General features: G+C 59.2%; 6 protein-coding genes and 1 non-coding gene across 7 annotated transcripts; 4 read left to right on the forward strand and 3 right to left on the reverse strand.

Annotated features, from left to right (window-relative positions):
* Positions 1–3,206: 3,206 nt before the first annotated feature.
* Positions 3,207–3,727, forward strand: VTJ83DRAFT_3273 (uncharacterized protein; the record flags this gene model as incomplete). The annotated part of the gene is made up of 2 exons (XM_071009633.1): positions 3,207–3,544; positions 3,700–3,727. The coding sequence occupies 2 exons, from the start codon at positions 3,207–3,209 to the stop codon at positions 3,725–3,727; spliced, it is 366 nt and encodes a 121-aa protein (XP_070867151.1).
* Positions 3,728–5,502: 1,775 nt separating this feature from the next.
* VTJ83DRAFT_t78 lies at positions 5,503–5,597 on the reverse strand. Its single transcript has one exon. It is a non-coding gene; the product is annotated as a tRNA-Ser (tRNA).
* Positions 5,598–5,664: 67 nt separating this feature from the next.
* Positions 5,665–6,794, reverse strand: VTJ83DRAFT_3274 (uncharacterized protein; the record flags this gene model as incomplete). The annotated part of the gene is made up of 3 exons (XM_071009634.1): positions 5,665–6,002; positions 6,072–6,543; positions 6,621–6,794. 3 exons carry the CDS (start codon positions 6,792–6,794, stop codon positions 5,665–5,667), a joined length of 984 nt encoding a protein of 327 aa, XP_070867152.1.
* A 4,671-nt stretch (positions 6,795–11,465) lies between these two features.
* Positions 11,466–13,863, reverse strand: VTJ83DRAFT_3275 (uncharacterized protein; the record flags this gene model as incomplete). Its single annotated transcript, XM_071009635.1, has 2 exons — positions 11,466–13,725; positions 13,796–13,863. 2 exons carry the CDS (start codon positions 13,861–13,863, stop codon positions 11,466–11,468), a joined length of 2,328 nt encoding a protein of 775 aa, XP_070867153.1.
* Positions 13,864–16,193: 2,330 nt separating this feature from the next.
* VTJ83DRAFT_3276 (uncharacterized protein) lies at positions 16,194–16,546 on the forward strand (the record flags this gene model as incomplete). Its single annotated transcript, XM_071009636.1, has 2 exons — positions 16,194–16,376; positions 16,457–16,546. The coding sequence occupies 2 exons, from the start codon at positions 16,194–16,196 to the stop codon at positions 16,544–16,546; spliced, it is 273 nt and encodes a 90-aa protein (XP_070867154.1).
* Positions 16,547–17,127: 581 nt separating this feature from the next.
* VTJ83DRAFT_3277 (uncharacterized protein) lies at positions 17,128–17,821 on the forward strand (the record flags this gene model as incomplete). Its single annotated transcript, XM_071009637.1, has 2 exons — positions 17,128–17,650; positions 17,739–17,821. The coding sequence occupies 2 exons, from the start codon at positions 17,128–17,130 to the stop codon at positions 17,819–17,821; spliced, it is 606 nt and encodes a 201-aa protein (XP_070867155.1).
* A 2,581-nt stretch (positions 17,822–20,402) lies between these two features.
* On the forward strand, positions 20,403–24,638 carry VTJ83DRAFT_3278 (uncharacterized protein; the record flags this gene model as incomplete). The annotated part of the gene is made up of 3 exons (XM_071009638.1): positions 20,403–20,707; positions 20,777–21,798; positions 21,904–24,638. The coding sequence occupies 3 exons, from the start codon at positions 20,403–20,405 to the stop codon at positions 24,636–24,638; spliced, it is 4,062 nt and encodes a 1,353-aa protein (XP_070867156.1).
* Between the last annotated feature and the right edge of the window lie 707 nt (positions 24,639–25,345).

Consider the following 25,345-nt stretch of genomic DNA (forward strand, 5'->3'; position numbering starts at 1 on the left):
AAGCGCAAACATACGCGTTTGGTTGACGTTGTCTTTTCTTCTCCGCGGGTTCTGGGTGGCGGATGACGCTGCTCGAGTGATGACGGCGTTGTTGCAATTCCCTTGCAGTTGATTTGCCAGCAAACGTTCTGGAGGTATATGACGGTTCCCTCCGCTTTCAGAACCCGAATCGCTCAGACGAAGCAAAACAGCAACAGTCAGTTAGCTTGACACCGTCATACGACATGAGTTCTCTTGGAAGAGCAAGAAGAAGGGCGACATGACCTAAGGGAAACAGGTCTCCCGTTTTCTCGTCGGCGTTGTCAGAGATGCCAAGACGGTATTTCCCGACACCTCTCGACGTTTGGTCTTGGCGGACGCTCACCAGCATCCATGGGGGACACGGATCCCGTTGCTGTGCGCCATAGATGGGGCGGGATGGGGCGGGCTTTGGAGTGGGAAGAAGACAAAGTTGGTACCAGGGCCCAGTGGGTGCGGCTTAACGTCCCACCAGGAGCTGCGGGGCGAAGCGCAGTGCTTCGCTCGGCACCTCCATCACCACGCCGCCCTGGTCCTGTGTTTGACCTTGAAGGATAGATTCGAGGCTTTTGATAGATTCAAATCTTTAGTTGTTAGCCAACTCCACGTTCGAAGCCTAAGGTTCAGTGCAGTTTTGACAGTTAACCTCTCTACATCTCTGTCAACTATACCACCACCCCCGCCGCTCCAAAAGCTTTCAACGCCTAGAGCAGGCAGCAAAATCATAAAAGTACCTTATTCTTCTGCAATATTCGGCACGTTTACTATACAAACTTATATTTCAGTGACGTTTTGAAGCTTAGAAAAAATTCCCCAATGGTCCATGGCTCGAATTGCCTCCTCTTTGCCCGATTCGGATATGCGTAGAGCCCTGCGGAGTTATCGCGAAGTAGTTCCACATTGTTCAATCTGACCAGTTGTCGCCTGAGAAATTTGTGTGGGCATGGCTAGTATGAAAGCAAGCCGTGGCATTCCTTCGACGATGAAGCTGGGATGGCCCCAAGGATACAGGGAAGCCGGTAGAACATGCATTGGCAAGCCAAACCCTCTACGGCGCCCAGGCGCTCCTATCGAAGGACGCCAAAGGACAACCCAGAATCAGAAAAGAACACTGTACAGTACATAGACGTCCTATTCTCCCGCATCATCTTCTTCTGAAGAGACTAACTGATTATTTGTTTGTAGAGAGCAAAGAAGGTATTGCAGCCGCGGCTATGATTATAAGGTGAACTGGTCGATCGCAGCAGCAACGGCTCTGCCATTGATGACAGAATGTTTGTGTTATTGAGCTAATCCTTGGTAGAAAACAGGCAAGGTTTATTCTGTCAAGTTGCGTTGTGGAAATGTGGAAGAACAGGGATGAGAATATGTCAAAAGGGTTACGAGACGACGGGATACATTTGTAAGAAAATAAAGCTTTCAGTTTGGAAACGAAATTTGGGAAAGGTTTTGAGAGGAAAACGTTCTGGCACTCAATCGTTATTTTCACCCCCTTCATGTGAACTTAGTCGCTGTCTATATTGGTCAAGAAGTTTATGATGCGATGCTCAGCCAACCGAGTGCACGTTTTCATGTTTTCCCTTCTACCTTTGTTTTACTAACAGCCTCATTGACTCAGGGCTCGTTCCAGCAACACCTACACCACCACTGTGTAGAAGGATTAGAGGGGCACTTTCATCGGACTGTAGATGCTGGAGCCTTCATAGTATCTAGGTGCACCAATCCTCGACCCTCCTCATCAGGCTATTGAAAACACGAACGTCTAGAGAAAGCGTGATAATATCAGCAGTCTTCCTTACCACTCTCTGAAAGAGTTTGAAGTATGGAATGATTAAGCTCACCCCGGCTGTAATATTTGCAGCTTGAGGCAAGGTGTAAGGACACTAGACGTAAAGTGCGTCAAGGGGGCGGTTTAACTCTAAGTCAAATTGGTACTAATACGTAGCTAGTGGATGTGATAGATCTAGGATTCACGCTGGGCGCCTGCAATAACTGTTACCACTGCATCTTGGTCCATCGTATAGCCCCGACATCGATCCAGGTTGACCAGCCAACAACTGACTTGTCGCAGCTAACCTTGGGAGATAAAAGCCCTTGTCACACCGTCTGAAGCGGAGAACGGTAGTGCTAGGTCATGAGCTAAGGGGGTTACATTGCACAATGGCATGTACCGCAACCCGGGCATTTGAGAATGGTTGGTCTGACAGTGAAGGAACGGCCACTGTTGTGTCGGTGCCCAAAACGTCTAAGTTAACCGAACGTGAAACCCAATTATCACAAAAGAGAGTCCAGCCCTCCGTTCTTACTCGGGCTCGGTTCCAGTTATTCATCCGTTTCCACTCTGCTTCGGGTCAGGAATCTGCGAGTACTGCGTATGGTATCGGACCGACACTACCAGAGTTGTTAGCCCGGCTTGGTTGCAGGATGTAACTGGTGGAAGCTGAAGCGACCCAAGCAGCGGCCGAAACCAAGCTGCATACCGCAAATCGCCCAGACGCGTGATCGCTAGCATAATAGCGATATCTCGCAGACCAGTGCACCGGCTAGACTACGCAGGACACCGAACCGTGACCGGGACGACTCAGACATCGGATGTCTATTGGGAGTCGAAACATTAGTCAGCGGTGAAGGACAATGAGTGCTGTTGTAACTTCAACATTGCATGGTTGCTCTCTTATGCAAGTTGAACAACAGAAACACGGACATGGCAATTTGAGATTAATCAAGCGCATCAGATTTCGGATATACAGCCTCCCATCTTTGCAGTCCATTCAGTCTTGTGTCTTTGGAAAAGAAAGAATCGGAGTAATACACAACAGCAAATAGAGTGAACCTTGACCGGTTGCAACGTCAACCAAAACAATCCCATATCTGGGTCCCCGGCATGCTCGCATTGGGCCTGGCAACGGAGACTGAGCCTTTTCTACGGTTTGCTCTCAAGTCGCCGATGATATCCAGTGGGGATATTGAGCGATGCAACGGCAAGAAAAGGTCTCCGAAACGAATCAAGAGTTCTCGAAAAGCGTGTATAACTACCCCTACATGCCGCCGGCTTTCCCTGTCTCATGATTCACCATTTTCATCATCAACAAGACCTCCCTTGGTAGTTGATCTCCACGTCCGCGCTTCTAGAAGCGAACCCGACAACATATCTTCTTGCTCCTTGACTGTTGGCCACCTCCACGAACATGCAGCTCGTCAAAGCCCTTCTCCTCGCCGCCACCTTTGCCGCCGGAGTCGCTGCCGCTCCTGCGGCGGACCCTGCTGAGCTCATCAATGAGGTCGGCGTGGTCGATGGGTCGCCTGGCGGTTCTCGGACAGGCTCCGGCTCCGGTTCTGGCGGCGGTTCTGGCAGCGGGACGGGGTCCTCGGAGCCGAAGCCTCAAACGACCCCGCAAGCTTTGGATCCGTTCCTCGAGCAGACTTTGTGTATGCAAGACTGCAGGTGGCTCCACTGCAGGCCTCTTCCTGGAAAGCCGTGCGAACCCCTTTGCATGTGGAACTGCATGATAAGGTGGTGCCCGAGGTATGTTTTCGGTCGACTTATTTATCCTGCTTTTTCTTTTATTTGTTCGCTCTTCCCGGTCCCTACGAAGGGGCTTGCTGGAGCCTTGCCCAGTTCTGAGTCACCCTCAAACATACGGCCGCATTGGGTTCCAACTAACCGTGCTGTTATCACAGGGTTAACCCAGTCATGTCCTGCTATTAAACTGGGACAAATCGCCGTTCTTGGGCAGGTCCTCTTCCGGGGTTATGGAATCATGAAGCTCGGATGAGATGTGTCGGCATAGCGCTGTACGAGAGGGCATGATTAGCCGTGACGTTGTACATAATACTAAGTGCACACTACCCTGACGAGTGCTCTTAGTATAGCGGATTTGTTCGAGTCAACGTCCCCGGCATTGTTAGGGCGGAAGTTGGAAATTCAAGCGATCTGGATCAATCAAGGCACCCAAGCAACAACAACCTGTGGATACACGTCAGGCATGATCAAGAACCATGACGTCTTCATCGTACAACCTGATCGATTGCATGAACACCTTTGTAGAGAAACAGTGACATTGCTCATTACGCAAGGCCGTCGAGGTTTCCGTGTGGATCCGAAGAGCCCAGGCATCATCACATAGACGAGCAGATATATATTCCGGGTCTCCTTCCCTCTCCATCCTCTGTCCCTGGCTTACCAGAGACAAATCCAGCAATTCTTATGACGAACAGTTTTACAAGATGTGCAAGATTCGTGCTATCTACTATACCCTCCACGACATGCGTCGGGTCATTGTCTTCCCCAAGTTGTCACAAGGTGATATTTGCTTTGACGTGTGACTAGACGTCCAGCTGAATTGACCTGACCAAAATAAGTGCGATTCCATTCTACGCCAGTCAAAGGGACATCGTTGCTCTTCTCATATGAAGGGTGATGTACTACGGGAGCATAGACGAGCCAGCACTGTAATGACAAGAGCCGTACGGCAGGCGTTGGCCGTTCCGTTTCCGGGGTTGTGGTCAACCGAGCAAGAGTGGAGAGAGCTAAAATCCCTGAAGAGAAACGATCGCTTTACGCCTTTCACATTCGCTGATGTTGCTCAGAGATTCGTTGGCCATGACCCTGGAATCATCATTCAAGTGACATCTGTGGTAGAGAGCGACGCGCTGATTCTCCTGGAGAAGAAGCTTGCCGGCCTTCCCGGAGGCAGACAACCGGATGTGACAACACGGCTTGTGCAGGCCCTTCATCACGTCCCGCTCGTCATCAGCCAGGCTGCTGCGTATGGTCATGGCAGCGGATATCGGAAACCCCCTGTCCTCGGGATCGACTCAGCCTACGTCGAGTCAGAAACAGAGCAACCGACAGCAGGAGTTCCGCACGAAAGTTACTACTATACACAGTAGTTACTTCGTAACCGATGAATGATCTCGGAACGCAGTCCACTTCAAGACAGCTTTGCTCAGCTTCATCAGTACGCTGGCGAAAATGCCTTCAAGGGGATCATGTCTGTAATTACATCCGTATCTCCTGAGAGGAGACAGTTTGACGGAAGAGGAGCTTTGCTCTGGTGATGGACCTTGTATGCCCAGGTTGGTCCTCCGATGGCGTGATCTAACTTTCAGAAGTGACAGGGACGAGAAAAACACATTGGTACGTATGTTGAAGAGGCTGACAAACAACCCAGGTTCATGGGCTGATGGGGGCTAGATAACTAGTTATTGCATTTCGTTGGCGATTCTGGGCCAATGGAACTGCATGTTGGCTGAAACATCGAGGGTGGAGAAGGGATATGTCGCCGGATGGTCAGGCAGCGAAGGTAATGTTCGTGTATCTCGAGCGAAGGTCCTCCTGAGAAGTCGCGAATCTGTATTGGTAGGTAATCAAAGTCCTCGTCATCAAGGACCGGGGAAAACAGCCCACGGATAGCCTGGGCAAAAAGACACCAAGAAAAAGAAAAAGCCATATCTCTTCCCCGTTTAAGAGGGAAAAAACACCGTCACCTGTAGGATTCGAACCTACGCTCCCGAAGGAACTGCCTATACTATGCAAAGATAGCAGGGCAGCGCGTTAACCACTCCGCCAAAGTGACTTGATTGATAAGCAAGCGGAAAACTGTATCTTATAAGCCCGCCGGGCTCACCTCACTCACAACTAAACTAGCGCTGAAACGCACCCTTCTGGTTTTTCTCTTTCACAAACACCTTCCACGTCGTCGGTTTCTCATCCAAGAACCTCATGGTCTCGTCCAAGCTCTCACCAGCATAGTACCCAGGGTCCGCAATGAAGAGGTGCGTTTCGAGCATCTCCAGCGCGATGTTGGCCGGCTGATACGCCCGGAACTGTTCGGGCGAGACTTGAACGTACGTCGTCTTGTTGCCCGTCACCTCCTCAAACTCTTCCAGGATGCGCTCTGGCGTGTAGTAGTCGGCTGCTGCGAGCAGCCTCTTGCCGTTGAGCTCGCCAGCATGTTTGATGGCTGCTTTCACGAACTTGCCTGGGTCCTTCAGTTAGCAACGCCGTTCGCAACAGCGCATCAACAGGGCGCATCGGCCGCAAAACCCACCCACGTCCGCTGCGGGAGCAACTAGCGGAATTGGCGTTTTCGGTCCAAACGGATAGGCCAGCGTATACACCCCATCCTGAAGCCTTAGCATGCCTGGCAGGTTTTGCATAAAGTACCCGGCAAGCACAAACGTGCAAGCCCCGATTCCCGGGCGCCCCCCGGACGTCGTCGACGAAGACGACGACGACGACGACGACGAAGCATCGCAGATGGACCTGATATATCGCTCGACGGTCGCCTTCGAGTCGAAATGGGCAGCGTGCGGCAGTCGACCGCCGGTGAGCTCCGACACGTTGAGCAAGGATGAGAAGATGAGCTGCGCGACACCTGTGTCGCGCGCCGCGTCCGCCACGTTGCGGCCCTGAGAGACCTCGGTCTCGAAGCTACGCGTCTCCCAGAAATTGGTGACAAGGAAGACGGTGTGGGAACCCTGCACTACGGCCGCGACGGAGTCCTTGGAGTTCAAATCGGCCTGCCGGGGAGGGGCCAAGTTAGGGAGTGAGCGATGTGAGGGTTCAACCATGTAGGCGGTTGCAAGGGAGTCATTACCGTCTTCACTTCAACGCCCTTCTCAGCTAGGCTCCGGGCTGCGGGCTTTGACGCATCACGGGTGATGCCCCGGATCCGGAATTCTTTGGAGAGCTCCGGGTCGGCCAGAATGGTCTTGACAACGGAGCTGCCTTGGTTACCTGTGGCTCCAAAGACCGTAAGGAGCTTGGACATGATGCCGGTTTCTGAACCAAAATGCTATCGCCAAGGGAAAAAGGCCAGTTTCTCACGGAAGAACGGGAAATGGCAACGGGGTATGAGGCCTGGTTGAATTTCAGCTCTATGTATGTCTTCACCGATCGAGAGCTGGCCAATCTCGCTGGTAGGAGGTTACCCTAGAATCATCATGAAGCAAAGAGGAACCCGACCAAGCATAGAACACATTACAAAGTATCATCTTAACTGGATCATGACCAGCTCTGCAGCTACGTCACTGGAACATCATAAACCCTCGCTATTCTCCCTTCGCCGCGTGAGGTATTATATCAACCCAGCCTGAAGTCATACCAGGGCCCTGCTGACAAGCAACCGCCTAGGTACCAGGAGGCACGTTGCGACGCGCAATTCATTGCTCGCCACCTTCGCCACTACGTCCTGGCCTAGACCCTTACTGTCAGCGTTTCCTCGCTGCTGATTCCTGCCAGGACAGTTAGAGGCTCGCACTTTCTTGACGGCCAAGCCAAACATATCAGTGCATCTCAGCCACACCAGGACCCACACCGCCAACTAGCTTTCGACCTCTCGTAGAAGCTAACAGCCACACACATCTACCGTTTCCTTGATCTGCAAATAACTGGTATCACAAACTACTGTTTCAACTAACCTCGCAAGTTTAGAAGAATAGAAAAGAAGCCATCATGTGGTTTTGCAGTGCAGTGTTCACGCTGCCTTAACTTCGTCCGAATCCGAAGCTGTCTGGACGTCTAGCGGAGCATGTCAGTCACGGAAACATGAGAGAACGGTTCAGTCATGACGCCACAAACTCTTTGATCGGATGGTTAGGTAGGGAAATGCAGAGTATTGCTTTTTGAATTTGTCGACGATTTGTAGTGCATTTCCTGAATGATCAGGGCAAAGCTCCGCTTTGCTTCGACGAGCCCGAAAAGCGTAAAGCTCGGGCCTCGGGCGCGGAGATACCCTATTAATTATCTGACCTACCTACCGTAGGCGGTAGGTACAGCAGGTACGTAAGTAACATACATTCTCCAACTTCTGCGGCTCTTGAGGTCTATTCGTCATGTTCCAGCATCTTTCTAAAGACAGCGCCCCATGCCGCGTATTGCCTCCCAAGAAAAAGTAAATAGCATAAACCAACGCAACCGAAAGCCTCAGGGGCGCGTTCAACTCCATGGCCACCGCTTGGTCGACGATTCCTCCGACATCCCATGTGCATGACCACTCCCTGGGATCCGACTTGAGATTCCATACGCTCAATCCATTAACTCGTCGTCCGGCAGAGGAAAGTTTTCTCGGTGTACCCCTTCGTGGATGTGTTGACGACCTTCCATTCGACGCAGCCTACGCCCGTCCCGTTGATTCCCAGGTGCCCAGGCCATCTCTCTCCGTCTGTTCCTGGTTTGTCGAAAGGAATCGATCACGGCCCTCGCACCACAGGCCATCCAGTATCATCTCGTGCGTTCGCTCCTGTCAGTCGAACAGGCCCCAATACGGGCAAGTCGGGATGATGCACGGGTACCGGTTGGAAACAACCGACTTCTCCTTGGTTGTGTGGCATTCGGCGCTCTCTAATTATGGCTCGTCAGCAAAACAGGATGAAGTTGGTAAAGCACGACCGGCATTTTCTCAAGAGTCCAGTGGAAACGGCAAAGCTGTGATTTGATGCATGGGGATTAAGGGGACATCGATGGGATCCTGATGTGGCCATGGATGAGATGTGGCAAAGGAGAACAGTGCCAAAACCATGACGTACCGCAATCTTCAAACTTATCCACCACCGCGTGGCCGCATTTGTGGTGAACCATCTTCTTCCGAACACACATGGCTACTGGCCGGTCTTCACGTCGTTAGCTCTGGGTTCATCGGCGAGGTGAAGAATGAAGATATGGCCGATTGATTGAGCTGACGTCGAACCTGTGCGTCTCTATGGGTCTGTGTATGAGTGTTAAGACTTGTCGCAGGGTGACTGACCTGGGGTTGATCGCCTGAGGACGATCGTCTAATAGATATTAACTATTAATTAATATACGCTTGGTGGGTACACAGTACACCTTGGAGACAGAGATCGAAAATCCAGGGACGTCCTCGGTGCCCGTAGCCTGCCTGATCTTAGCGATACGTCTCTGGCGTTGCTGTTGCCGAGTAATTAACGATGGAAATGTCGAGGATTTGTGTCCGCGCGGTTTCTGGTTTGTTGACAGTGGGATCAAAGGAAAACCACAATATTTTCTGGCCAGGGGAGAGGCTTCTAGCGATCTGTGGCGGTTAACCGCCGAGAGTGCTTTAAGCGCCTGCATATCCTGGGCTTTGTGAGATCCCTCCCCTGAGTTTCCTCCACCTCAGGTTTCTTAGCCCCCCTGAAAAGCGGAGAAAAGGCGAATCGCCCCCAGCCTGCTAGCTGGCTTATCCCTTGGTCAACCAGTCTCTCTGCCGCTCTGATTCACAACATCTGCCGACCCACGAGAAGGTCACACGCACACAAGAAAGTGTTGATGCGTAAATATGGATTGGAGATGTGATGCCACGGGGGGAAAGAATACTACAGAGACACCGGAACTCCCACGCAGGCGAGGACCGCAGAAGGAATAGAACACGCCCTATGGACTGGTTCCTACTCCTCAAGTTTGTAGCGTTGCCGGTGTAACCTCAACCACAGATGGCTCCGTTTCTTCAAGAACCAATGTTGTGGTGAAAGCACAAGCAAGACGCCATGAAGCTTATCAATCACGACCGTGGATTCAACAATAACGTCAAGAGAAAGTGAGGAAGGAAGAAGATATACATACCAAGCGAGTGACTACCTGAGATCATGAGCGGGCTGGTCCTGTCAGCACCCAAATATGCTCCCACGCCCAACTGTGCGTGGTAATTATCCCTTGTATTTGGGGTTTGCGTTTGGCCCCAGTTTCGACGTCAAAGGGGTCACACCGTCAAGGTAAGCGTACATCTCTCCCGGGATGCCCAGGAATCCGGCCGGCCGTCACCGATCCGTCATTATATGACTTGTGAGGAATCCGGCGCGCCGCTCCGTTTCAACCCCCACGGCCCATGCCTCAAACGGCACGGCCTCCGGCTCTTGAACGTCCGCGTGTGCTCTCTTGGACCACCCAAGCATCGCTTGATCCACGGGCGGGCGAAGAAGGCAAGGGACCGTAGCAGAGCTCGGCGGGAACAGCTGGCAGCGTAACGATGAGGCGGCACCAAGCCCGGCCCAAACATGGAGCCGGGTTGTGCGCAAGCCCAACGAATAAGCAAAGGTGTATGTGCTACGCCCTCAGGACCCATCCCTCCGTGACGGGCCGTGCGTCGTAGATGAGCGCCTACGTATTGCCAGGCAGCGCGCTGATATGACCGATCCGTCTCCATGATTCTCACAGAGACTAGTCCATGGGTTCTCAGACGTCGCGGCAGAAAAAGGCAGGGGGTCCAGGGACCGCTATTAATCAAGCGGACACCACACGTCAAGCAATGAGTTCACTTCCAAGTCCAATTCTTGTTCTTCTCTTTTACGTTACACTTTGGTCCCGTGGGCAAGCCGGGTACAGGACGGGGAACAGGCCCCGTCCGGATACAGCTGCCAGGGTTGATCTACATAGCTCGATCGGGAAGACTTCCTCCACGCTGTGATATTCTAAAAGACGACGTCTAAGATCCAAGATGACCCTCCCTACCAATGCGCTCTGGGATTTCATCAAGGTGTTGTTTTGAAACCGGCGGGGTTGCTGTAAAACGCTCGCCCCGGCAGTGGATAGCGGCAAGCAGCCAGTCTTTCTTTACGTCAAAAAGCAGCAAAAAGGTCGGAACGGGGCTTCGAACCGCCAGAAACGAGGCCCTGCGACTTGCGGCAGCCCTGCTCGCCCGCCCTCAACGTTGGGGTTCAGAGAAAAGAAAACATGTCCTAGCAACGTGCCAACATCATCTGAGATAGCATCGCGTCAGTCTGCCCATCCCACGGGGTTTGTGACCGTGAGACTTTCTAGGTGAGTTGAGGCGGCTCACAAATCTGAACGCCCATACTTCATCCGGAGGCCCGCACAGGATTGCCTGCATCGCGCGGTCCATCCCGTATTGTCGGGATTCCCACCCACCGAAAACGTAGCTCTATGGGCCTCTGGTGTACGAAAGAGCATAAATGACGGATTTTCATCCATCCATGATGGTTCCCATACATATCAACACGGGATGCCATGGTGTTTGGCTTGATTCACCCCGTGATGAACGTACGGGGCACATGTGATATCGGGATATCTATGATGATGATCCCGGTCTGGCCGCTCGGTGCGTTAATATCGCGTTGTGTGTAACCGCACGAGCTCGTGCCGCCATCCCGGACGTTTTTCGGCTTCCGTCTCGCCGGGATAAGGTGTCCATCTAATTGAGCATCGTAGAGCCGGAAGCGGGGAGGCGATTCGAGGAACCCCAACATTCCGGAAGATCAGAAGCCCAAATGGCGGTGCGTTGATTATCCAGGCGCTCGAAAGCGAAAGGACGCGATAGGGGACCAAGTCGATACCGCAGCGCTCCGGGCTCATCAAAATCGTTCATAAAATCATCGGGACCATACCTGCAGCCACGAGTAGTAGGGGATCGCGGCGGCGCGTCAAGAGGACCATGGTGAGCGGCTTGCTCATCGGGTCCCTGCGAAGCGCAGCGAACACAACCCCGACATCACCACTTCTCCCAACCCCTCCGCCCTGGGCCCCCGGCACACATGCCGCCGAACTTCAATGCGGTCCCGACGAGCAGGATGTGCAAGGCAAGCAGCACAATGCTTCTCTGCCAAACGCCACGCCAGGGGCTCGTCCCTGCGCCGGCAACACCGTCGTGTTGGTCCCGCGCCGCGAGGCCCGGCTCGGTGGCAAACCCGCTCGTCGTGGCCATGGTAGGCGTAAGAGGAGGCCTCGGTCCGCCAGCGACCGCCGTCTTCTCGGCACGACCGTGCAGGTCCCAAAAGGCAAGAAGGACGGCAGCGGCGGTGACGGGCCACCCGGCGCTGTACGGCCAGCAGACCCACGACAGCGAGAGCATCTTGGCGACGAACAGCACGAGCCGGAGGCTGGCCGCGTGAGCTCTGACCCAGTGCGCCGCCCGGTACTGCACCAGGACCACGCCGTGCCGAACGCGCGCGGCACGTGTGGTGGGCGGCGGCATCAGGAGCGGCGTCGCGCTCGTGGCTGGGCTCACGGGGGCTGCCAGGTCGCGGCTGCGCTGTGGCGAGCGCGAGGGGCCGCGGTCCGGGCTCGAGTTGTGGCTGCGACGGCTACGGGACAAGGCCATGGCGTGAGCGCCTGCCTGGACGCGCTTCTGAGAACCAGACGCAGATGCCGAGAGCCTGGACACGAGGGTGTTGCTGGGGGGCGTTGCCGGCCGAGCATCGCGAGCCGACTCCGGGCGGCCTGCGTCGTCGCAGACGCCGCCGCCAACACGGGCATGTTTCGTGGGCTCTGGAATCGGGGTGCCGGGCGGCACGGGGGAGTCGAGATTCTGGATCCTTTGGCTGCCGAGACCGAAGAGAGGGCTCGCGATTCTGGGTCCTCGTGCCATGCTGTCCAGAGGCTCGTTCGCCATGGCGCTCAGCACCTCGCTGGCGCTCGGCCGCTCGGCCGGATTCACGGCGAGAAGACGGGAAAGGAGATGGTAGAGCTTTGGCGGAAGATCCGGGCGCAGCTTCTTCTCGGCCTGGAACCCTTTCCAGTCGGTGATCTCGGCGCGCAGCTGGTCAATGTCCTCCAGCTCCTCGTTGGCCGAGTTGGCATTGGCGTAGGGCAGCCGGCCGAAGCACATAAAGTAGAGGATCATGCCGAGAGAGAACATGTCCGACTTTGTGGTGAAGTTGCCATACCGGCCGGTCGCGTCCCTTTTGAGGACCTCGGGTGCGCAGTACGAGATGGTTCCGGTCGAACCCGTGGAGCTGCGGATGGCGTTTTCGGGTTGTACCTCGCCAAAATCGCTAATCAGGCACTTGAGCTGGTGGCCGTCGCGGTGGAGAAGGCAGTTGCTCGGCTTGAGGTCCCGGTGGATGTAGTTGGAGGCGTGCAGGTAGGCGAGGCCCGAGGTGACGTCCTTGAAGAGGGAGTAGATCTCTTCGGCCGACAGGCGCTTGTGGAGCTGCGGACGCTCCGAGGTCGGGCCGCGCGATCGGCGGCGCATGCGGGCCTTGAGCTCCTCCTTGGTGACCTCTTTCGGAGCGTCGCCGATGACGTAGCGCAAGAGGTCGCCGCCGTTGCAGTATTGCTGCAGGATGAAGGCGCAGACCACGCTCGGGCCGAAGCGGGTCAGCTGGACGTCTTCCAGCCAGACGTGGCGGTACGAGACCAGGTTGGGGTGGGCCAGGTTGGCCAGCAGCTCGACCTCGACCAGGACCTTTTCGAGCCAGGCGTGATCGTCTCCCACGGGGACGCGCTTGCAGGCGAAGTGGCCGAGGTTGCAGCCGTCAATGTGGTGGCGGACGAGGAGGACCACCCCCTTGCCGCCGCGACCGAGCTCCTTCTCCTCGACGAAAAAGGTGTTGAAGTAGTTTGGGCTGAACGACTCCCTCCGGATGCGGCCGCCGGTTCGGGGCGGGGCCGGGGAGGGAGGAGGCATGGAGCCGCGAGCGCTCGGGCTGGATGCGTGTTCGTCGTGGCCGTCGTCGCGGCCGTCCTCTGGCGCGTCGTGCACGGCGGCGGGGAGGGGCTCGAGGTGCCGGCGAACCGGGCTCGTCGAGGGGCGAGGCGCCGGGGCGTTGACCGCATTGTGGCCAGCCCGCAGCATGCGGAAGTAGTTGGGGTCGACGTAGGTATCGTCATGGCGCGCGGCGTCGTAGTGCCTCTCGGGGGATGGCGAGCGAAGAGGCCGGCGGCACGTGGGGCATTCGTGGAGCTGCAGGCTGCGCAGCTCGAGGCGCTGGGACGAGGGATCGCGGACGACGATGGCGTTGTGATGGCGACTGCACACGGGGTTAACAGGCGCTGCGCCGCTGAGCCAAAGGCGAGCAGACCGGTGAAAAAAGAACCCACAGGACGATCTCGCGACCCTCGCGGGGATGATATGGAACGAGCGACATGCTGAATGGGCCGGCTTCCATGCTAGACGAGCTTCACATGGATACCGGCGCTGTCCATGTTAGGTTCCCTCGCAGTCGTCTGGGATGGAGGCGACGAGTCGATAGAAGCTGTGCTGTTGTTCTTGTTGTTGTTGTTGTCCGGGTTTCGAGTTGGATGTTGCAGTTGTAGGTGGCTGGTTGGTTCCTGGTTCAAGGCGGCGGAGCTGCAGGAGCTCTGAGCGGTTGGGTTTTCTTTGTTTCGTTTTGTTTCGGTCCGGACTCGACCGATCTCGGGCGATTGTTGGTGGTGCAAAGTTTCCAGGCTCCAAGCTGTGCCGGGAGTTCCTTCCAGGTAGACTGCTTTCCAGGTTGGTGGGATTGGTGGCTGCTGTCGGGTGCGCCTTCCGCCTGCCGTTGTGGCGTTAAGCTTTGCCTCAGTGGGGCGCTCACTGTGCTGCATCTGGTTGGTGGGCAGCCTTAGCGTTGGTGCTCACCTGGCCTGGGTGGGTGGAGTGTTTCGTGGGGGGTCTCGTGGGGTGTTCAAATGACGGGAGTTAGTTGGTTGCCCCAGACATGAGCCCCTCGACGGGCATTCGAGCTTGTCCCATCTGTCTGCAACAGCCTCCCGAGGCCACCCGGTTGCTGCTCTTCTGTTCTCCCTCCTTCTCTCCCACCACCTACACCACCATCACCACCACCTCCTCCTCCTCCTCATAAGGATGTAGTTTACCTAGGTATTTTGCCAATCTTCATGGGTGAAAAGTGTAAACTCAACAAAATATCGCCGGATGCAGCTGGTCCAAACCGGTCACCAACCATTCTTGTTACCTGCACTGCATCGTAGGCCTACCTTACCTTCGGGTTACCTACCTCTCATGATGCACGGTCAAGACCCCAGCCAAGTCACCTGTCTAGTCTGCAAAGCTCACGTTGCTGCTGCATCGGAACAGGGTCTTTGTCCCGACAAGAACCCAACAGCCCCAAAGACTGCCATCCACTTGGACTCGGTTCTTTGATCTGTCTTTAATGCGGATGCGCGATTCCCGGAACTAGCCAAGGCTTGATTTGACATGTCCAACGTCGCCATGTCCAGTGTCGCGGTGCTTTGGAGAGAGAGAGACAGAGGGAGCAACGCGCAAACTGTCCAGGGGTATTCTGCAGCATAGGTCCTCTCAACGTCAGATCCGCGGAGACGGCGCAATTCTTATACCCGCACGAAACAGACCCCGGTGGGCTCCCCGAGGTCAGATCAAGGCAGTGAGAATAAAAATAAAATAAAAAGTAAATCCATCGTGAGGCATGTTGCAATTATCCCCGATGATGTTGACATGTCAGCGACATACCGCCACGCCCGGTGACAACGAGACGGGCATCTCGGTCGACACACCTGGCTTGCCGCCTTCTCGCAACGGCTGAAGTTCCTCCGTGTGCTGCTGATAGGAGCGCTTACCGCCAACGTTTAATATCCAGCAGGCCGATATTTTCCTCGCGGCACGGCAATGAACCCATGGGCTCAGCGTCCTCGATTCGGTGAAGGTCGGAATTGAGCTTGACTCCGCGGCGCGTGTTCCTGCATGGCAATCCATCCTTTCCTACGCTCAACGGTCGGCGGTTCCAAGAATCAAGGACTCTGGTCCTTCGACGGGTTGGACACAGCCGTAGGGGAGAGGAGAATTTAGCCGGCCTCGTGCCTCGCCAAAGCGTGTCATTGAACGTGCCCAGCGTGCCGACCCGGGAAGCCCGTGAGGGGTCGACCCCAGCGACCTGGGTCGGATAGATTGAGGGTTGCTAAGAATAGTTCGGAAGGTCATCACGGCAACCAGGGCCATGTCGTTGTCCCCGAGGGCCGTTGAAAGCACGGCGGACGACAGGCGGCAGCGTCTCGCGTGGCAAAGACGCGCTGCGCTGCTTCCAACGGCTTCCCGGCGACAACACTACACAGTAGACGCTTTGCTGCCGGTTGGCGAGTCTGGAAAATGGCTTTGTCGATCCTGTAAGAGCGGCGTGAAGCAAACCGCGTGGCTCTCGAGTCTCGTCATCAGGTAGCATTCCCTGGGGTCGGTGGTGGCATTGTGACGTGCAGCCATTCCCGGTCCTCCATAGCTGGATGCAAGGCGATATTGTGCATAGATTAATCGTATGAACAAGATGGCGGACCCAGGCCGACGACATGATCATGGACCTGGCCACGAGCGCGTATAAAAGCCCCCGACCCGGTGCGCCGTTCTGCCCTCGCAGGCTGGTTCCGAACAAAGACCCAGCCCTCTCCGAGAGATCGAAGTTCGCCGCGGCCGCATCGCATCGCACCTAGCCAGGATTTCCGAGCCCGACTTGACCCAGCCAGACCCTGCCGCCAGCACCCTGCGAACACCATGAAGGTCCTCACGTTCCTCACCACCCTCGGCCTCCTCGGCGGCGCCCTCGCCCAGCAGTGCCCGGGCGGCTGGTACCTCCAGCCCGACGACTGCATCTGCATGAACAGCCGCGACGGCCAGCTCCTCAAGGACCAGACCCTGCATTGCTGCCGGGTGATGGGGTACAAGACGTACAACAACGTGAGTTCAACGGACACCTCCCCCCTGCGGCCCCTTGGCGAGCATCGGCGGGCACGGCTGACCGAGAACGCCCTCCACAGATCTGCGCCGTCGACCGCGACAAGCGCCAGGCCTACAAGGACTGCTGCAAGGGTCTCAGGCAGGAGAGCGTCATCGGCCACTGCCGCTGAGCGGGACGGGAAGAAACGGGAGGATGATCAGCTGGGTCCGGGACGCTGGGGTTGTGTTGGTGACAGCGATACCAGAGTAATGAGCTTATGCAGTAATGAAGTTAATGTGCGATGCGTTGCTGGCATTGGCCATGAAAACGTGAAGTCCAGGGAGGTGGGTGGTTCCCGGAGCCCACGCTTCCAAGCCCAGCGCCGGGGCCGGTACCGCTTGGACCCACTTTTCCGCCGGAGCTCGGAGCGTGGTGGTCCGTGCACGCCCCGGGCCCCAGCGATCAAGAATTCCCCAAAAGCGCGTCCCCCTCTTCGCTTTTCCACACTTGGCCGCAGGGCAACCAGGCCGTGGAACGTGGACACGAACAAAACTGCCCAGTTCCCAGGTACATGGCCCACCTTGTTTGCAGAACGAGGTGCATTGACGTTTTGCTGACGTTGGGCTGCTAGGGAGTTCTTGTTCTATGGGTTCCTCGCAGTTCAATCCGCGAGCCGCATTCATTCCCTCACCAAGCCGAGACGTCCATCCCTAGCAGAAACATCACCGCCTCTTGGCCGTCTTTGGAAATCACGGAACTCGGTCACGGAGCATGTCCTGGTCCAATCTTGCTGGCGCCCCTTTGGGCCACGCCCCCACGGTCCTCCTCCGCAGGGTCGCGGCACCATGGGCATCCCAAACAGCTTTCGCTTCCCTCCGGGGCCACACCCCCGGGATAGCACAATCCTCGAATGCGTTGGCATTCGCCGTGGGGGGGAGAACCCGGAGGCCGTTTGGCACCTCAGGATCACAGAGCAGCCGTCAGCCACCAAGGTTCCAAACACCCGGGGCGCCACCCACCTCCGCTCCTCCTCCCTCCAAGGCCCCGGGATCAAACGCCTCACGGAGTCCGCCGGCAACGAGCAAGGCCAAACCGGCGCCGCCATCGCCGGCGGCAAGTTCCGCCTCCCAGCCGTCCCCGGCCCGCCGCCCGCTTTACCCGATGCCGCCTCCTCCCGGCAAGAAGCCCGTCGATGTCAACAGCAAGGAGTACAAGCAGCTGGCGAGCCGCTGGGTCCGGATCATCGTCGGGCTACCCTTTGTCATCGTGACCTCCTGGCTGCTGTACAAGCGACGTGAGTCCCGGACGCTGGCCGTTGTTCAACGGTCGTGCCATGCCCCCTCGCAGCACCTCGCCGCTGACATGCACTCGCAACCGAGCAGTCGTAAATCCGCCCGACGAGGAGCAAATCAAGGAGCTCGCCGAGAAGCAGCTAACGGCCTTTCCCCAGAGGCCTGGATCTTAGGAGCGGCCGGCTCACCATGAAATTGAGACTTGATCAACCCCTGCACCGATGGCGATGACGGCGTGTTTTGTTGTTCTTGTTCTTCCTGAAGCATGCAAGCAAACGCATGCGAAGCTGCTCGCACGTGCCCATGGATGCTGTCTGGGGGGGGCGGCCATCCGGGTTAGAGTGCTTCCGCCAGCGGTCAAGCCGCCCCGGAGATATCGCGGCGATTGAACTGCCGCGGCTCCTGTGATGCTGATGCAATGTAGTGTAAGCCACGCCGACGGCTAGCGCCACATCCTGCCCCCCTGGTCACATGTCGCCGGCGTCCGTTAGTTATCTGTTCGGCACCCGCACAGCATCGTGTGCACACCCCCCCCCCCCCCCCCCCCCTCCCCGCAGCGCCGGTGAACCGTGATGCCGGTGCCTGCCTGCTCGAGGTCGGTCGGACATTCAACTAGCCGCCGACGTCCAAGCTCAGAGCGCCCCAGACCTGGCGACGTCCCCACCACAACGCTCACCCTCTCAACGCAAGAGATATCCTCGACGGCGGACCCCGTCTTTGTTAGTACTGCGTATGTTTTGCTGGCTGCGACGCACCGTTGCGATCCTCCTCCGCAAATCCATCTCGCATACGGATTCAGCGGGTGGGCACCCCTGAGTCTGCCGGATTGCGGGGAACGCATCGGCGCCCCGGCAATCCCACTGCCGTGTGTCAAAGATTTGTTGCGCCAACCGCCGTCGTCCTTAGCGCTGAGGCAGAGCCTGGGGAAGTGGACCTGGATCATCCCATGGCCCATGCGCCATGCTGCAAGCAGTCATGGCTCTTCAATGGTGAAATCTGGGGGGGAGAGGGGATCGCGTGGCAATCGTCTGGGGCTCGGCCAGGATCCGGGCCTGCTGCGCTGCCTGGGGCGGCGGCGGCGGCGGCGGTGGTGGTGTTTGAATCGCAAGCCGTTTACGTACGCAAAGCAAATGACTCTGCTCCGCAACCGAAGCCAGAGCTCCGGCGCTCGTTCCTGGATGCGCCGACCGTGAGAGGGGGGTCTAGATTTGCGCAACCTCAGCCCAGATTTTGGCCACGGGGTGTTCCGCCTCCTGCGCCATGGATGGCTGTCCATGCAGCTCGCATGTGGGCAATCTTATGAACGGGTTCGAGAAGGCAAAGAGAACCTCTCGCCGCACGAGTCAGCTCAGGGGAGGGTCCGCTGCAGGGGCCACGAACCACCGGGCTCTTCACGAACCGGAACGCCGTGCTCGAGCTGATGAGGACTTGACGATGCTGCAACCAAGTACCGGCAACACCTCTCTTCCCCGCAGATCCACCGTCGTTTGACGTCCCCAGATCTTGCAACGTTCCTCCGTCCCCCCTCCTCTTCTTCTTTCCCCAGACGCTGGGAACCGACGGGGAGGCACGAAACCTGCCGGCGTAGGGACGGATTTCAGGCTGGACCGGGATGTCTGCGGGGCAAACGCTGGCTCGGATGGGACCCTCGCTCATGGCTCGCATTGGCGAATCAGCGCGCCATCTCGAGCACTGCAGCAAATGGCGTCGCTGCCGCGCCCCAAGACCGAACCCGCCCAGCGTGCGCCGTGGAGCCGCCAGGCCGATCGGCTCGGGGATGGATCCTCCAGGCTAGACGGGTTACGGTCTAGCCCGGGGTGGTCGACAGCCACCCCAGGCGACCCCGGGCGATGCCCGGGCTGTCGGCATCCATGTGGAAGCCGTGGGAATGGTCGGACATGAGCGTGATTTGTGTGGGTGGCAGTCTGGGGGGCGCGGATCGTTGACGTCTCCACGTTTGACAGTTCCTCCACGACTCCAGCAGATCCCGGGGGGAGGGGGAGGAGGGGGGAGGGTTGCGAACGCCAACATCCACCGGGGTGGAGCGGAAAACTCGCCGACGGACCCTCAAAGAGCCTACGCTATTGGGGTATTGGGGTGGCGGGTGGGCCAGCGCCAGAGGCGAAGGCGACGTCTGCAGTTCTCAGTCAGGAGGGCCTTGCCTCTGCCTCGGCATACCTACGCACACACACCCACATACGGAGTACTGTGTACACGCACGCGCCAACGCCTCTCTGCTTTTTCACCCGCACGGAGATAGGGCCGGTCTCTGCGGGGTGCTCGTGTGTATGCGAGTGGAGGCTGTTGGCTGCTCGTTCGCAGGGAACCGCTTCCTGCGAGCGAACACCACCCGGGCCCCCCCCCCCCCCCCCTTGTTTGCAAAGGCGCGAAGGTTGCTGAGGAGAGTGGCTGCTGCTCCATCGGTTCGGCATACACGGCTTTTTATCCACAGGCTTCGCCATGGAGATTCGCGTTGGTTTTAAACGGCCACGGGTCCTCTCTCGCGCGGGTGTGTGCGCCAGACCCATACATATCCGTCCCGCCAATACTACCTCGCCTCACCACCACCCTGCTCACCTGCGTCTTCTTCCCACCAGGGTTGCATGGCGACAGTTCTTGCTTGACGCTCACTCACACACACATCACCGTAATCACCCGAACCGCGAGAGACGGGAAGGCTTGGGAAAAAAAAAAACCCTTCCACGTCGTCAGGGTTAGAATCGCACCCGTCCCGCACAGCATCGCTCCGTCACAATGACAGCTTCAGCGGCGGCGGTGGCGGCTGAGACACCGTCGGCCATGACGGCCGGGAAGCGGAAGAACCGTCCAGAAGGCGAGAGCGGCAGCGACAGGGCCGGCTCGGAGCGCGCATCCAGCCCGGCGCTGTCATCATCACGCTCCTCTTCCAAGCCGCAGATCCGCCACCGCGCCTCCATCGCCTGCTCCTCCTGCCGCGAGAGGAGGATCCGCTGCGTTGTGCCCGAGGGCGAGACCGAGTGCTCCCAGTGCCGGAAGACGGGGTCGACGTGCATCATCAAGGATGACGATGAGAGGAGGAGGTAGGTTTGGCGTGCTCTGCGAGGCTTGATCAAGCGAGGGCGAGGGAACGCTGACCCTCTCTCTGTAAGACCTATTTCCAAGGCGTACATGTCGTCTCTCTCGCACCGGATTGCGTTGCTCGAAGACATGCTGCGCGAGCGCGGCGTCGTTCCGCCTCCCGCGGTGCACCCGCCCAAGACGAGGCATGAGGCGCAGCTGGCCCGGCAACGCGAGGAGCAGCTCCGGGCATCCCAGGCCGCCAGCAGCCCTTCTACCGGCATGCCCACCGGCGCCACCATCACCGTCGCCGCCGGCGAATCGCACTCCAGCACCGAGCCAAAGCTCCCGCCGAGCCACCAACCCGCCCAGCCCCCGACGCCACCCGGGTCAGGCGACGAGGACATCGCCATGACCGAGCCCGAGCCCCTGCTCTCCTCCTCCTCCTCCTCCTCTTCCTCCTCCACCACCAACAACCCAGCCTTCAACCGCCTCATCGACCCCTTGCTCCTCCAGGACTCGGAACAGCTCAAACAGCCACCGCCCCCGACCACCACCCGCCACCTCCTTTCCACCCGCGGCACCTTCATCCCCTCGCCCACCACGCCCAGCCGGATCCGCTACTTTGGCCCGACCGCCAACTCGCACGTCCACGCCCGCCCTCCCGCCGCCCTGCCCTCCTCCGCCCTGGCCGAGCCCCCGGAACAGCGCGCCCAGCACCGCGCGGCGCTCGTCATCGCGACCCTCCCGACCGCCACGCACGACCACCTCCTCCGGAGCTTCTGGGAGCGGTACAACGCGTGGCAGCCCGTCGTGGACGAGGCCGGGTTCGCGGCCGGCCGGGGCGCGCGCGAGGCGCGGCTGTACTCGCCGTTCCTGCACCTCGCCATGCTGGCGGTGGGGTACCGCTTCGCCGACTGGGAGCGCGACGACGTGCAGAAGCTGGTCCTGGGCGCCGAGCAGCGGCGCGAGAGCACGCTGCACCGCGAGGCGCGGGCGCTGGTCCAGGCCGAGGTCGAGAGGCCCGGCGGCGTGGCCAGCGTGCAGGGGCTGTTGCTCATGGCGGAGCTCGAGTTTGGGGTCGGCAGGGACGGGGCGGGGTGGATGTTTTCTGGTAGGTTTTGTACCCCCCCGCGCGCGCGCTCAAGACGCAGGTTGCGAGAACGCAGGTGATGGGGCATCGTTGGCTAACCGAGGCGTGTGCGCGCCGTGTGATCAGGAATGGCGAGCAGGCTGGCCTTCGACATCGGCCTGCACGTGCAGCCGGGCGCCGACGTCTCGGAGCTCGAGGCGCAGACGCGGCGCCAGGCCATGAGCGCGTGCGTCATGTTCGACAGGCGGTGGGCCCTGTTTCTGGGCCGGCCGACGTCGGTCAAGATGCAGGACGTGCGCGTCGACATCGTGCCGCGGCCCTCGGCCGCCGCGTCGTCGGCGGACGCGGCGCACCGCGCCATCCACCGCCAGATGTTTGAGCTGCTCGAGCTCGCGGGCCGGGTGGCCGACTTCCAGAACGCCATCGCGGGCGGCGCCCACGCGTTCCCGTCCAAGGCGGCCGAGGACAGGGCCTACCTGCACTTTGTCGGCCTCGAGCGCCTCTTTCACAACTGGTACCGCCGCCTGAACGAGACGGAGCTCGCCTGGAGGCCCGTCAACATCAAGACGGCCCGCGCCGGCTTCTTCCTGCTCCACCTGCAGTTCCACGCCTGCATGATCCTCCTCCACCGGCCCTGGGCCAAGTACGGGCCTCTCCTGTCCCTGGACGGCGCCCCGCGCAGCCGGTACCCGAGCCCCGAGTCCCCCGCCGCCGAGGACGGCAGCGGCGGGGTCGGCCTGCCCCCGTGGATGACGTCGCCGCCGCACCAGGACAACCGCGCCTCCATGTCGCGCAGCATGTGCACGCAGCACGCGATCCGCATCGCGCGCATCTTCTGGCACCACCGCCAGCGCTTCGACGCGCGCCGCGTGCCGCTGGCGGCGACCCAGCACGCCGGCACCGCGGCGCTGGCGCTCATGGCCGCGCTGGCGCACAAGAGCGCCGAGCTCGACCACCAGTCCAACCTGCGCTACCTGCAGGTGCTGTCGGCGGCCATCTACGACATGAGCCACCTGTACCAGCCCGCCGCGAGCATGTACCAGCTCCTCAAGGCCATGCTGGTCGAGATCCGCTCCGACATGGTCAAGTCGAGCGGGCTCGACGTGAGCTCGCTGCTCGGGCGGTACCCCAGCACCACGACCATGATGTTCGGAGGAGGCACCGGCGCCGCCGCCGCCGCCGTCGGGGGCGGCCTGTGGACGAGCGCCATCGCCGCCGAGGATGACCGCGCCGCCAAGCGCCGCCGGCTGTCCAGCGTCGCATCCCTCGACTATTCGACGGCTTACGCCCCGTCGCCGTCCCTGCTGGGGGCCGCCAGCGCCCAGGCCCCGGCGAAGGGTCTCGACGGCCACCCGTTCGCCCTGAACCCGGCGGCCGCGCAACCCCTCGCCCCCGAGCCGGCCCCGACGACGGCAGCCATGTCCGCCAGGTTCGACATGGACTTCTTGCCCACCTCGTTCATGGACTTCCTCGGCTCCTCCGAGGGCGCGGTGAGCTCGGCGCCTGCCGCCGCTCCCGTCCCAACGACGAGCACCCTCCCGCTCCCTGGCGCGCACGACTGGGCCGCCGGCCAGGACGCCTCGCCGGCCATGCTCATCCCCACCGTCTCGGGTGACCTGTCGTGCCTGAGCAGCGGCGGCTTTGGCCTCGGCAGCGCCACCGGCTCGGCGGCCCAGCCAACCCCTGCCGCCGCCCGCCCCTCCGCCCCGGCTCCCGAACCAACGGGTGCTGTCGGAGACAACAACAACCACAACAACCACAACAACAACAACAACAAGAACCATAATGCTAATGATGCCAACAACAAGGACGAAGACGACGACGTCTCGGCGGACAAAACCATCGAGGACTGGCTTGCCGAGCCGTCCATGGAGGCGGCGCCGGCGCCGGCGCACCCCTCTGCGGGGCCTGCCGCTGCCGCTACCTCCGCTTCCGTCGCCCCCGCCACGGCCAACCCCGCTCCCGCCGGCGCGGATGCTCCGTCCCAGCCGCCCAATGACAAGCCGACGGACCAGCAACGCGCCGCCAGCCTCAGCCACGCCACCGCCGACGGCACGCCCATCTGCCGCGACCCGTACGTGCTGAGCCTGCAGACGGAGCTCGGCATCGGCTTCGGCCTAGGGCCGGACGAGGCCCCCGCCGCGGGCGCGCCGCTTTCCCCCACCGCCACGGCCTCCACCGCCGGATGCGTCCCGACGGTCCCCGCCATGCCGTCGCTGGACCCCGTGGGCCTCGGCGCCCACGCGAACGCGGGCATGGGCGTGGGCGTGGGCATGGGCATGGACGTGAACATGGACATGGCCCACATCCCCGGCCTCGACGGGCTCGACGCCATGGACGGCATCGACGCCATGGATTGGTTCCACGCCGGGGACGGCGAGGACGGGGATGCCACGGCGACCACCCCCACCGCCACCACCTCCATCAACAACAACAACAACAACAACAACAACGACGACGACGACGACGACGGCCCTGAACAGCTCGCCATCGCCGACAAGGACGCGCCGGCTCGGCGGGAAAGCACCAGCGGCATGCCCCCTTCCTCCGCGGCCCCCGCCCCCGCGCCGGCCGCCTCGTCCGTGGTCCCCGTCACGCCCGTCACGCTCGACGAGCTGGTCCAGAGCGTCGAGGAGGCGGTGGGGTCGGCGCGGGCCAGGGCGAGGGCCAGGGCCGCGGCGGCGGCGGCGGCGGCTGCTGCTGCTTCTGCTACGACGGCTACGGCTACGGCTGCGGTTACGGTTACGGTTACGGATGCGACGGCGGTGGGCGTTGGTTCGGGCGTCTGCGGCCGGGAAGAGGCGGTGTTGGGGGTGTCGCCTAGGATGGAGAAGGGGGAGTTGGATTTCTTGGCCTTGTGAGGGAGCGAAGAGAGAGAAAGAGTGCACGTGTGTGGTCAGAGAGGAACATAAGCAGTAGAGAGAGGGCAAAAACTGCTGCTGCTGCTGCTGCGGTCATGATGTTGGTGGCGCGTATGTTGTATTTGTTTTTTTTTTTGCTTTTTTTTTGGGCTTTCATGAGAGTTGCAAGCAAGCGATCGTCAGGCGGGGGGAAGTATCTTTCTTCCTTTTTCCTCCCCCCCTTTTTTCTGTTTTCTTTGTTTTTCTCTTCTCCCCTTCTTATTTTTTTTTTCTCGTTCTGTGTTGTCTTTCTCCTGGAGAGATACCCACCTAACCGGGGACCGGGCAGTGGGACATCGCATCGGCGTTGGGAGTGTGTGTTTTTGGCAGTTGTGCCTTGGCTCAGGGGGCATGGCTATATGATGTCTTATGATTGATGATGGGTAAACATGATGACAAGGAACGGGGGGCTGAGGAAAGGGGGGGGGGGGGGGGGGGGATCTATCAGCGGGCGCAAGCCCGAAGGTCCACAGAGTCCTGATGACAATGACAACAAATGATCAAGCCTTGGTCGTGAAAGCGACAACCCCTAGATGATGTGAAGATGTTGGGCGGGCTTGCGAGGTCGGACAACGACACGTGAAGATAACAGCGTGGCTGGTGTTGAGCGATCCAGGGGAGGATACGACGAATGAATCAGAACTCTATCCATGGACAAATCCCTTCTA

The sequence above is a fragment of the Remersonia thermophila genome, chromosome 3 (assembly GCF_042764415.1).
Source record: "Remersonia thermophila strain ATCC 22073 chromosome 3, whole genome shotgun sequence".
In the NCBI taxonomy this organism is placed as follows: Eukaryota; Fungi; Ascomycota; class Sordariomycetes; order Sordariales; family Chaetomiaceae; genus Remersonia; species Remersonia thermophila.